The 14,147-nt window shown below is 33.2% G+C and overlaps 2 protein-coding genes across 2 annotated transcripts; both read right to left on the reverse strand.

The window, feature by feature from the left end:
- Positions 1 to 4,162: 4,162 nt before the first annotated feature.
- On the reverse strand, positions 4,163 to 7,118 carry LOC108734711 (PBAN-type neuropeptides-like). The gene is made up of 2 exons (XM_018466361.2): positions 6,296 to 7,118; positions 4,163 to 4,577 (listed from the first exon to the last, which is right to left on the reverse strand). The coding sequence occupies exons 1-2, from the start codon at positions 6,709 to 6,711 to the stop codon at positions 4,163 to 4,165; spliced, it is 831 nt and encodes a 276-aa protein (XP_018321863.2). The 5' UTR covers positions 6,712 to 7,118.
- Positions 7,119 to 13,091: 5,973 nt separating this feature from the next.
- Positions 13,092 to 13,535, reverse strand: LOC112904956 (PBAN-type neuropeptides-like). The gene has a single exon (XM_025976313.1). The coding sequence runs from the start codon at positions 13,533 to 13,535 to the stop codon at positions 13,092 to 13,094; it is 444 nt and encodes a 147-aa protein (XP_025832098.1).
- Between the last annotated feature and the right edge of the window lie 612 nt (positions 13,536 to 14,147).

Below are 14,147 nucleotides of genomic sequence, written 5' to 3' on the forward strand. Positions count from 1 at the left end.
ATTAGTCACTTTAACTTCAAGGCTCTACAGCCACCAAAAATAAAATGCGACCAGAGAAAATGAAAAACGTCTGTACCCACCTATCTCGAATTAAACATTTAAGTTTCTAACAAGTTCAGGTACCAGGTCGTGCCTTACGGTGAAATTCTGTAAAATACATTTGATAATTGCGATCTACTTATTTTAAAACAAAATTAGTTCTACTTCGAACCAGTACCTTCTACACTATGCGTGTAATGGATAACGATTATACCCAATACCTGGTACAAGAATTTCTTTTTCAATCTAATAAACTTTACTGTAATTAATATTTTAATATACAGTACATATGCTTAGGGATTTGATTTATGATCTTATTTTATAATCAAGTATGTGATAGGGTAAGATCGTAACTGATAGTGCGAATAATTTTAATTTTGTTATCAAGGTTTGTGAGAAGTTTTCTCTAAAATCACAACACAGTTTGCTTTCTTGTTTCTATTTAATAGTTAGAAATTTAAAATGAAACTAGTTCGTTGTATACGAATGGTCATTATAGGCGATAACATACGACCTATTGTAATTCGTTTTCGACAAGTAGTTAATTCGTTATAGTCGAACATATTCTTCGTTATAAGCAAGAGATCGTTATAAACGACTTTTTAAATTTCCTTCTCGCTATAAGTGAATCTCTATTTTGATTAGTTTATATTTTCGAACTAAGATGTTTATCATACTATTTCTATAAAGTAGAAAAATGAGAAGAATCGAAAATGTTGTAAGGAGAGTCGTTAATTATGTAACAAATTGCGATGTGGGGGTAGAGGAAACCAAACGTTAGCAAATTTAGCGCAACATAATACTGAAATAGCCTCTTTTACAATTTATATCTACCGGTAATTTATTTAACATTTCATNTGTAGTACCTGTAAACAATCGTTTTATTAGGTTAAATCGGGTTGGAAAGCAGGGATGTTTTCCTGAAAAATACATTTCTCCGTTCTTCAGTCGATAACATGATCTACGTTGGTAATCAATACCATTTCAAAACATCAAACCAAAACATAAACCATCAGATATCTTTGGTGGTTAATTTAACATATATTTTCTTGCTAGATCAAAAATTAAAAAAAAAATATTCGCTTTTCACTTGATGCAGATAGGTAATAATTGAAAAACACCAGCGCAAAAAGAGAGTACCTAATGAAAAAAAGAACAAGTAAACTACTAACCAGCGCTGTTGGGGATGGCACTATCGTTCAACCCTTGTTGGGTGGCGTCCGCACTGTTTAATTCGTTAGTTTTTGTCCGAACTTCCGTCATTTCGGTTACTTGCACGTATACTAATTGAAAATTGCGCGTCCCAGGCAACAATTAGACCGGTAGGAGGTACAACAAACAAGCTATATTGGCTTTTATTATTGTTTTCTGCGGCTAAGTAGACGAAGTGCAACAGCGAGTACGGCGGCGAACGATTACGAGAAAAATCGGAACGCTACGAGCGTAGACAGATTACGCTCGCTAACGGGAAAACGTGGAAATGCAGTCGCAAATCGCCACGAGAAAAGTCCGATCCCAGCAAATGACACAACTGCACTAAAGCTACTTCGAAAGACATTTAAAAACGCCTTCCAATTTTTAAGAAAATATTTATCGTCTATTTGATTAAATCTGTAAAACAACTAAGTAGTTTTACTTTTGAAAATTTACGTCATAAAAAAATACCCCCAGGTGAGCATTGGAAAAACTACAGAAAAGCTTTCGTATTGACTCCAAATTTGCGAAAAACTCGATAAATAATGCAAACGCAATACTTAGTAAACAAATGAAAAATACAGGACTAATTATCTCCGTTGTTCTTTAAAATACGAAAAAGAATTTTGTACTGGATTTTGTAATTTATTTGCATCAGAAATATTAGGATCCCTACAAGGTTACCAACATTCCTCGTGTGGCTGACCTAGAAAGCACACAAAGGGTATACATAAACGCCTTGCCTCATTCACGGTTCACTATGAATAGATTGTGTGAAAAAGCTATTGTGTTGACTGAAAAATTGCGGAAAGATGCAAACACAATACTTAGTAAACAATTAGAAACTAGAGCTAAGGTCCTCACGAAGTTAGCCACACTGCTTCTTCTTGTGAACCTTTAGAAACTGTCCAATAAAGAGCCTTGCAGCTTTAACGCATCACTATGAAGAGAATGTATGAAAAAGTCACTTTGTTGACTGCAAATGTGCTGACAACTGTGTGAATGATTCAAACACAATACTTAGAATTTAATTAGAAACTATTAGAGTAATTGTCTCGGTTTTTCTTAAAAAAAAAAGGAAAGGTGACCACATTGAATTTTATAGTTTATATGCTTCAAATATATTTTTGTTGAATTAGGACTTTGAGAGGTGGATTGTTAAGGTCCCCACGAGGTTAGCCAAATTGCTTCGTGTAGACCCCGACAGACTACTGTATAAAGGGCATAAAAGGTATATACGCCTTGCATCATTCGCTACCTCGTTTAGAAAACTTTTGGAAGAATCAATCCGATTATTATACCAAATGGTGATTTTGAAGTACATTCCACCACCAGATAATTTTGCCTACAAAGACTCCCTTTGCTTAGTCCTACCCCCATAAAGCAGGTGATGGAATTCCCCGGTTTTTTACAAGAGGTTTACCTCACTTAAGTATCGCTGATTTCTATTGTGAGGTACTAATGAGAGATCTAAGGAGAAATCCCTTTATCGGCATGCCCCTTATTTGTCACATGAAACCCATACACTGCATGAGGCATGTCTTCTATAAATTCCATTCGGTATATGGATGCATTTCGTCATCCCTTTGTGTTTATTTAATCGCTTGTGCAAGCTGGTCAGGGTTAGTCATCGAGATGCTGCGCACCCTCGCATCTATCGAATCGTGTCCGAACGAGATGAGTTTAGGGTTTCTAAAATTACAGCGCATGCCCGGAAGTACTAGATAATATATTCCGGAACTAACTATCGAACCTTCCGAAGTCAGGATGTGCCTAGTAGCTTTAAATCTATTATATAGACGAACGGGTAGATAATTGAATTATTATTTATTGAAACGTTTCCAATCGATGCACGCAATAGTTATCTCTTGAAGATTTTAGTTTTTCAGTAGGTATTACGAAGAAAATTTATTATCAACGCAAAATAAGCTAACGTAGTAGTTAAAAAATGAATTTTATTAATGATAATGGTAATATAAGTTCTATTATCTATATCGTATATAGATATATAAAAGATAGTCGTGTTAGTTACACTATTTATAACTCAAGAACGGCTGAACCGATTTGGCTGAAAATTGGTGAGGAGGTAGCTTACAATCAGGAAACGGATATGGGATACTTTTTATCCCGTTCCTTTGGGGTAGGAGTGGTAAAGGGGAGTTGCAATGTTTAAATGAAACATATATTATTTGTCGTCAGATTTACTTGAAAGTTTGTCTTAATGGTCTCTCATTCAATTTCTGAAAGACTTATCTCTACATTTTAAAAAATTCAACCTCCAAGAGGGGGGGGGTAAGGTGTTACTATTTTTGTTTCGGACATACTTTATGTTTGATATTATTAATCAAATGAAAAGAAATTGCAACGTTTCCATAGGGTATGTTTTATTTGTACTCGGATTTACAGGTTACTCATTGTTGAAATTAAGCAAATACGTGTTTTGGCAATTTTAAATAATCAACCCTTAAGGATGAAATGTTCTTGCTACGTTTGTATTTGAAATCTAAGATGGCGACATTACATAAAATTAAGACGTTGCATGGGTGAATTGGGAGTTAAAAGGTTTTATGGAGAAACAATATTAATTTCTGCGAGCGAAGCCGCGGGGAAAAGCTAGTAATTATCTAAAATTAAATTTGATTTATTGTGTGTAAAATCTTTTAGGTTTCAAAAGCTACTAAAAGAAGTATTTGTTTGTATTTTATTAGAATTTAACTAAATTTCATTTTTTAATTATGTGTTTCGTCAATCGCTATTTCTTGTAGGAAGTATTCACAACACATCCCTTTTACTTAACTCATAAACCTGAAAATTGTTAATGGGATTCAGTTTCGCTTATTAATTATTAATTTCACTTATGCACGTGTATTTACAACATTTTATTTGCTAATTACAAACTGCTAAAATATCAGATTATGAATTCATTAATTTAAAATAAATAATTTCCTCTCCCAAGTCTGGGATTGAACGGTAAGAGTCGTCGTCCTAGTCTAGGGGCAAATGGCGGCGTCGACAGTTCTTCCCTTTTTTCTTCCCCAGATTCCCTTCCGAGCCGTGGTGTATAATCATCAACTTTCTTATCTATTGCAATAATGATCCAAGGTCGTTCTTTTAGTAGTTTCATGGCCTCCTGAAACTCTTCTGCGACTCGTGCTTCATCTTCAAAGTTTCTTTTTCTTCGGCCCAGTCGTGGTCCAAACCACAACGCGAAGTTCTTCTTCGTTCCCTGTTGATATTGGTGGTAATTGTCGTCTGGAATTTTAGCATCTACCATTTGATCGACATCGCCACATGTATAAGTGGTTATTTCCACTAATAGAACTATGATCACAACTAACACCGAACTACAGGAGACTGCACTGTTGGGAGACATTGTTGATGTGGGGGTTGGTGGAATTTAACACGGTTTTTATACAAAGCTGGAAACACTGGGTGGCGAAAGATGTCGGGCATCCCGCTGATCTGAATCAATTTGTCAAGTCGTCGCTGTGACATGTTAAATGTGAATATATCGAAGTCTTTAATCGCAGTTAAGGCTAAAATGTAATCGTCGACGCCTGGATAACTCCCTCTAAATTAGTTATTTAAAATAGAACAGGAATAAACGAAATTTCGTGAGTGGTGTTATTCATGGAGATTTTCCATTTCCGAATGTCTAAATGTTTTGTTTTTCTATAAATAGAAATAACGACAACAATAACTNGAATTTTGAAGTTCTAAATTGATATTAGCACCTGCTAAATCACCACTTATCCTATCTTTAACAAGAAACTACGAAATTCCATGAATTACGAATTACGACAAACTAGCTCACAAAACAATATCGAACTGAAAACTACAAGATATTGTGGTGTGCTAATAAATGCATATTACCTATCCAAAATTCTTAGAAAACGATTCGAGAAACTTCGCTCATTAGGTGAACCCAAAGCTAAAGAAACTGGATTCCATTTCTTTCTCTTATTATAATGTGTAAAAGATTGGAAACAAAATAGGGTTGTAAATATTTTGATATAAAATTATTGATATCGATTTTACACCAATAAAATTATTTGCAACCCTATTTTACCTCCGATCTTTCACGCTAAACAAACTATTTTGGCATCAGTGTCTTTTTTCCAATTAAAGCAGGTGACAAAGGCAAATAAGGAAGCATATAGAAGAATTATTTGTTACTGAACTGAAAATACTATGACATAAAGATAGAATAACTCTATCTCAATCACTTCAAACAGAAAAATATGAATCATACTCAATATTCGCAGCTGGTGATATAGTGCAAACACCACTATTAGTCTAGAAAAACTCCAATGTTTAAAAAATAAGCAAGCAAATGCCTGCAAAGTTTTCTTAAAAAATATTTTATACTTAAGTAAATGTAGAAAATTCAAAAGTTACTACAAAAAAAAAAGTATTTTGAAAATACGTATTTTGCATTTTGCCCATAAAATACAAAAGGGAAATCTATTTTATATTTTACACCTGAAATAATAAATCAAAAAAGTATTTTTGACATCTCTAAGTGTCTCCTACTACTCCTTCTTGATTACATGAGTAAAATAAAAAAATATAAAAAGATTAGCACTTTTGAAAAATTACCAATCATTCAATCAGTTTCGACTTCATTTTTTAACGTTGACTTTCAATTAATAATTAAAAAATAACGTTTTTTTTTAAATTTCTTTGCGAAAATATAATTTAAAACAACACTACGAAATTTTTTGAAATTTTCCCATTTTGAACGTATTTCTACAGCAATTTGCAATTGAAATAGTCGCCGAGCTTTTTAAGGATTTAGGTGAAAAGCCACTTAATTGAAAACTTAATACATTGTTCGAACCGTGGAGCATTTCCAACCGGAAATCTAATTAGAAACTGAATGCAGTTACTGAATCGATATCTTTAAATAAAGAAACGAATACTTTGAATTAAAAACTAAAACTATATACCTAGGTACAGAAATGACTTGTATAAGTAAAAGACAATAATATAAGTTAATATCACCTTTTTATTGTTATGAGAACGTACAATTTACTAACACATTCTGTTATTTTAAAAAACTTACTCTGGGTAGATGTACTTTTCCCGACCCAGCCTCGGTCTAAAATCAAATTGTCTTCCAATTCTTGACAGCATCTCTGAATCTTCTCCAGATTCTCTTCCTCTTCTAGGGATGTAGTCAATCAATTGTCTCCTTTTACCATTGTTTAATGCCACAACAGCCCATGGTGTTTCTTTCACGAGTTTCATTACAGCGTCCATTTCTTCTTTGGCAATCGCCTCGTCATCTTCATGTCTCTTCTTCCTTCCCAATCTTGGTCCAAACCACAATGCAAACTTCTTACCGTTGTGGAATTGCTGTATTTCGCGTTCACCGTCTGCAGCTGCTTCACTCTCAGCTCCGATACATAAGTCATTGAGCAGAAGAAAAATAACAATAAGGCTTGTGCTATGAGATGCAACTTTGTTAAACATCATTGTTGCTTTGGTACGTTTGAGAATTTTTCCAGTTTATATAAGGAACTTGAAGCTTTAGGTGGTATAGAATATTAAAGTCTCCAACTGATTTAGTCGATTTAACATCATTTATTATATGTTAGATACCCCCAACATCAGTGACAACGTAAATCAAGACACATCGACTTTTACAAAATAAAATTGACACATATCAAAATGATACCAATTTGTTACATGGATTCTTTTCATTCAAAAACATCGCTTTCTATTTTTGTATAGAAAAAAATACAATTTTCTTTTTTCCCTTAGTTTAGTACATAGAGGGAAATTTTCTATAAGATTTAAATAGAAGCTTCATATTATTTGGTAAAGGGGCCGGACTTACTTTTTTTTTTGTTTTAGAACATGTTTACAACATCTAACTGATGAATTTGTTGACCGAGCGAAACTGTTTCGCTATGGTTGGCATAACAAAGACATAACTGATGCAACCGAAAATATTTCTCGGTTTAATAATCATGTAATATGTTCTGGCACATGCTCGAGAGCAATCACTGTAATTAATTGCAGTTTAATTGAATAATTCAAGTGATATATATATATATAATTTCTATTCAGTCTACCATTTGTCGTCGGGCATTCAAAGGTTCAGTTTTAGTTTTCGAAACCTTCAATTATTTAGTCGCGTATTGAATTAATACCAACATCCCAAGCCACATTAGGTTCCGTTCAAAAAGTCATTTAAAAACTGCAACAGAATCCGCTTATAATGACATCAAATGGAAATGACAAATACGTCATACTAAGCCGGCGTCTTACAAAGCATAGTCTTAGAGAATAAACAACTTTCTATTTTGGTTAATTTTTTTTGTTTAATAGAGAGAAAAACTACAAATTGTATACATTTATTAACAGAAAAAGAAAAAGAACGATTAATTGTAATATCAATATACAGAAAAAGGGTCAGAAAAATGAGCGAAAATGTTATTATTAATCATTTGGGTCACTATAGGCGGATATGATTTCTTGAGAATCAGTCATAATAAACGATATTTTAAACGGAGTCATTACATCCAAACTTTCCTGCAAAGAATTCAATATGAAAACCAAACTTAACACTGCAATTACTTCGTATTAAGCGGTTGGCCAATATAGGCGGAGTCATAATAAACGAATTCCACTGTATATCTAAATAACAAATAATTTACTATAGTAATCAATAAATAATATATTATAAATTAGGCAGGTTTTTTGTTACAAGTACTTATTAAATTATTATCGATGGTGTTGGTTTTCCTTCTTTTCACTGTATCCGGGTACCCGGTTTCATTATGCGGTACCCGGCCGTATCCTAAAGATATGAATTACTTTGCTTTCTGATCTAAAATTGTCACATTCTTATTTATTTTTCATCTTCTTAATCCATGCCACCTTTGGTAATATTAAGTTGCTTTTTTTCTGTTATAAGTAATGGTATTGTTTAATATTTTCAATTATTATTATATTATTGCATAAACGAAACGTTTTAGTCTCGATCTCGCTCCAGCATCCCAATTTTTATTTCAGTGACAACCAGGCTTCATAAGTAATTTTTTTCAATTCTATATAGTCTTTTCAACCAAAGAAAATACTAAATTTTCCCCTGAGCTTTGTTACAAAAACACTATAATTAACATTTAATTTATGTTTTTCTTAACTTCAATATTGCATATGTATTAGGTACGTGTGTGGCGATATTTTTTTCATTGGCTTGAAGAAGAGAGTGATGCCTGTCGAAAGATAGTTAGTCTGATAGGCATGTGCTTTTAAATAGATGCTGTTAGTTATTTGCATGTCTATAATAAGCTCAATTAAAAGTGTCGTTTGGTTGGATCGTTGCACACCAGATTTGGCCACAACCCTATAAAAGATTCGCCGGTTATCGATCGGTCTCATTTTAATCAGTTACACTCTGGTGCATTTAACTTAATATAAGCGCGTAATGGTAAGTCCACTTAGGATTAAGTTAAACTATTCGGTTAATATTTATATAGATTTTGCAGAAGAAATGTATGATTTTTTTTAAGTTTATGGTGATTAATTTTATTAGTAAAAAGGATTTTTTATAGCATCAGGTACTGCAATAGTATTTCTCTCAAGAAAACAATTTTTTTAGTAGGAAAGGATATTTCTCATTAACTATAACAATTTTTAGTAAAAAAAATTGGGCTTCCAAATCTCATTTTTATAACTAAGTGGAGTTCTTCTTTAGTACATAAATTGAGCAGGACTTTGATTAATTACAAAATAGTTCAAATTTCATTAAATTAATATTGCACTTAAAAACTTGTCACTTAGGGAAGGTATTTACTAGTGGTAATTAATGTTCGATAAAAAAAAGTAATTCACGAATTAGATTTTTGATTGAAGTAGATAGTTCAGGGTGCTTTCTTTCAAAAAATGAATCCAATACCTAAGTGAATTGTTTTAAATAGTATTTGCAAATAAATTCAGAAAATGATTATTGATTTATAAAATCTAAAAAGTTGGCTTTTGTTGCTGAAGTTNCTATTTTATTGGGAAATATTTAAAAAGAAGTGTTTATAATATACATATATAAAAGTTTGCCAGCATATACCGTACGAACTGTACTTTATTACAAATGGAAATGACTTTCTACGTCAAACCTATCACGTTGTTAAACAAATATGTTTTTAAAAGGTATACATACACACGAGAGTTTAAGCACACCATCAGAGTAACTAAAAATGACCTAGGAAACTATGGTCTATTTCAAAAGTGAAGAACAATCTTCATACTGTAGTGTACATATTTATCTATGCAAATGTCTAGCGGGCGAAAATGTACAAATGTTTTTTATTTTAACATTTTTTTAACCAACACATTTACCTTCAATTAACGCAAACGGTATAATAAACGAGTTTTTCTTGTTTATTTTTAGTTACGGTATTCATAATTTTTAACTTTACAATTAGTTACAAAGTTTATTTAAAATTTTCAAAGGAAGCAAATTATAAATAACGTATTTACTTTTCTAAATAACTATTTTCTGGTATAAGGGTAGTAATTGTCGATTACGTTGACATATATTTTAAATTTTATAACATATTTATTCATTAGATACCTTATGTATTGTTGTAGTACCTGTAAACAATCGTTTTATTAGGTTAAATCGGGTTGGAAAGCAGGGATGTTTTCCTGAAAAATACATTTCTCCGTTCTTCAGTCGATAACATGATCTACGTTGGTAATCAATACCATTTCAAAACATCAAACCAAAACATAAACCATCAGATATCTTTGGTGGTTAATTTAACATATATTTTCTTGCTAGATCAAAAATTAAAAAAAAAATATTCGCTTTTCACTTGATGCAGATAGGTAATAATTGAAAAACACCAGCGCAAAAAGAGAGTACCTAATGAAAAAAAGAACAAGTAAACTACTAACCAGCGCTGTTGGGGATGGCACTATCGTTCAACCCTTGTTGGGTGGCGTCCGCACTGTTTAATTCGTTAGTTTTTGTCCGAACTTCCGTCATTTCGGTTACTTGCACGTATACTAATTGAAAATTGCGCGTCCCAGGCAACAATTAGACCGGTAGGAGGTACAACAAACAAGCTATATTGGCTTTTATTATTGTTTTCTGCGGCTAAGTAGACGAAGTGCAACAGCGAGTACGGCGGCGAACGATTACGAGAAAAATCGGAACGCTACGAGCGTAGACAGATTACGCTCGCTAACGGGAAAACGTGGAAATGCAGTCGCAAATCGCCACGAGAAAAGTCCGATCCCAGCAAATGACACAACTGCACTAAAGCTACTTCGAAAGACATTTAAAAACGCCTTCCAATTTTTAAGAAAATATTTATCGTCTATTTGATTAAATCTGTAAAACAACTAAGTAGTTTTACTTTTGAAAATTTACGTCATAAAAAAATACCCCCAGGTGAGCATTGGAAAAACTACAGAAAAGCTTTCGTATTGACTCCAAATTTGCGAAAAACTCGATAAATAATGCAAACGCAATACTTAGTAAACAAATGAAAAATACAGGACTAATTATCTCCGTTGTTCTTTAAAATACGAAAAAGAATTTTGTACTGGATTTTGTAATTTATTTGCATCAGAAATATTAGGATCCCTACAAGGTTACCAACATTCCTCGTGTGGCTGACCTAGAAAGCACACAAAGGGTATACATAAACGCCTTGCCTCATTCACGGTTCACTATGAATAGATTGTGTGAAAAAGCTATTGTGTTGACTGAAAAATTGCGGAAAGATGCAAACACAATACTTAGTAAACAATTAGAAACTAGAGCTAAGGTCCTCACGAAGTTAGCCACACTGCTTCTTCTTGTGAACCTTTAGAAACTGTCCAATAAAGAGCCTTGCAGCTTTAACGCATCACTATGAAGAGAATGTATGAAAAAGTCACTTTGTTGACTGCAAATGTGCTGACAACTGTGTGAATGATTCAAACACAATACTTAGAATTTAATTAGAAACTATTAGAGTAATTGTCTCGGTTTTTCTTAAAAAAAAAAGGAAAGGTGACCACATTGAATTTTATAGTTTATATGCTTCAAATATATTTTTGTTGAATTAGGACTTTGAGAGGTGGATTGTTAAGGTCCCCACGAGGTTAGCCAAATTGCTTCGTGTAGACCCCGACAGACTACTGTATAAAGGGCATAAAAGGTATATACGCCTTGCATCATTCGCTACCTCGTTTAGAAAACTTTTGGAAGAATCAATCCGATTATTATACCAAATGGTGATTTTGAAGTACATTCCACCACCAGATAATTTTGCCTACAAAGACTCCCTTTGCTTAGTCCTACCCCCATAAAGCAGGTGATGGAATTCCCCGGTTTTTTACAAGAGGTTTACCTCACTTAAGTATCGCTGATTTCTATTGTGAGGTACTAATGAGAGATCTAAGGAGAAATCCCTTTATCGGCATGCCCCTTATTTGTCACATGAAACCCATACACTGCATGAGGCATGTCTTCTATAAATTCCATTCGGTATATGGATGCATTTCGTCATCCCTTTGTGTTTATTTAATCGCTTGTGCAAGCTGGTCAGGGTTAGTCATCGAGATGCTGCGCACCCTCGCATCTATCGAATCGTGTCCGAACGAGATGAGTTTAGGGTTTCTAAAATTACAGCGCATGCCCGGAAGTACTAGATAATATATTCCGGAACTAACTATCGAACCTTCCGAAGTCAGGATGTGCCTAGTAGCTTTAAATCTATTATATAGACGAACGGGTAGATAATTGAATTATTATTTATTGAAACGTTTCCAATCGATGCACGCAATAGTTATCTCTTGAAGATTTTAGTTTTTCAGTAGGTATTACGAAGAAAATTTATTATCAACGCAAAATAAGCTAACGTAGTAGTTAAAAAATGAATTTTATTAATGATAATGGTAATATAAGTTCTATTATCTATATCGTATATAGATATATAAAAGATAGTCGTGTTAGTTACACTATTTATAACTCAAGAACGGCTGAACCGATTTGGCTGAAAATTGGTGAGGAGGTAGCTTACAATCAGGAAACGGATATGGGATACTTTTTATCCCGTTCCTTTGGGGTAGGAGTGGTAAAGGGGAGTTGCAATGTTTAAATGAAACATATATTATTTGTCGTCAGATTTACTTGAAAGTTTGTCTTAATGGTCTCTCATTCAATTTCTGAAAGACTTATCTCTACATTTTAAAAAATTCAACCTCCAAGAGGGGGGGGGTAAGGTGTTACTATTTTTGTTTCGGACATACTTTATGTTTGATATTATTAATCAAATGAAAAGAAATTGCAACGTTTCCATAGGGTATGTTTTATTTGTACTCGGATTTACAGGTTACTCATTGTTGAAATTAAGCAAATACGTGTTTTGGCAATTTTAAATAATCAACCCTTAAGGATGAAATGTTCTTGCTACGTTTGTATTTGAAATCTAAGATGGCGACATTACATAAAATTAAGACGTTGCATGGGTGAATTGGGAGTTAAAAGGTTTTATGGAGAAACAATATTAATTTCTGCGAGCGAAGCCGCGGGGAAAAGCTAGTAATTATCTAAAATTAAATTTGATTTATTGTGTGTAAAATCTTTTAGGTTTCAAAAGCTACTAAAAGAAGTATTTGTTTGTATTTTATTAGAATTTAACTAAATTTCATTTTTTAATTATGTGTTTCGTCAATCGCTATTTCTTGTAGGAAGTATTCACAACACATCCCTTTTACTTAACTCATAAACCTGAAAATTGTTAATGGGATTCAGTTTCGCTTATTAATTATTAATTTCACTTATGCACGTGTATTTACAACATTTTATTTGCTAATTACAAACTGCTAAAATATCAGATTATGAATTCATTAATTTAAAATAAATAATTTCCTCTCCCAAGTCTGGGATTGAACGGTAAGAGTCGTCGTCCTAGTCTAGGGGCAAATGGCGGCGTCGACAGTTCTTCCCTTTTTTCTTCCCCAGATTCCCTTCCGAGCCGTGGTGTATAATCATCAACTTTCTTATCTATTGCAATAATGATCCAAGGTCGTTCTTTTAGTAGTTTCATGGCCTCCTGAAACTCTTCTGCGACTCGTGCTTCATCTTCAAAGTTTCTTTTTCTTCGGCCCAGTCGTGGTCCAAACCACAACGCGAAGTTCTTCTTCGTTCCCTGTTGATATTGGTGGTAATTGTCGTCTGGAATTTTAGCATCTACCATTTGATCGACATCGCCACATGTATAAGTGGTTATTTCCACTAATAGAACTATGATCACAACTAACACCGAACTACAGGAGACTGCACTGTTGGGAGACATTGTTGATGTGGGGGTTGGTGGAATTTAACACGGTTTTTATACAAAGCTGGAAACACTGGGTGGCGAAAGATGTCGGGCATCCCGCTGATCTGAATCAATTTGTCAAGTCGTCGCTGTGACATGTTAAATGTGAATATATCGAAGTCTTTAATCGCAGTTAAGGCTAAAATGTAATCGTCGACGCCTGGATAACTCCCTCTAAATTAGTTATTTAAAATAGAACAGGAATAAACGAAATTTCGTGAGTGGTGTTATTCATGGAGATTTTCCATTTCCGAATGTCTAAATGTTTTGTTTTTCTATAAATAGAAATAACGACAACAATAACTAAAGGATGTGGTTTCTTAATTTTACAATTTTTATTAAATAGCTGATTGGTTGTTAGCAAAATTAAATTTGAATTATTATAATCAAGCGAGTATAAGTCTTATCATTAAAAAAAATACAAAATCTAAACTTCTAATGTGTCTTCATAAAAAAATAATTTTAATCTTATAAATTTAATACTGATGTCGTTAATGGATGTATTTGATAATGAATTCCGTAAATAAAAATTCCAAAATTCTTAGAAAACGATTCGTAAAACTTCACTTATTAGATGAATCCAAAGCT

This window comes from Agrilus planipennis, unplaced genomic scaffold, assembly GCF_000699045.2.
Source record: "Agrilus planipennis isolate EAB-ADULT unplaced genomic scaffold, Apla_2.0 scaffold66, whole genome shotgun sequence".
NCBI lineage: Eukaryota > Metazoa > Arthropoda > Insecta > Coleoptera > Buprestidae > Agrilus > Agrilus planipennis.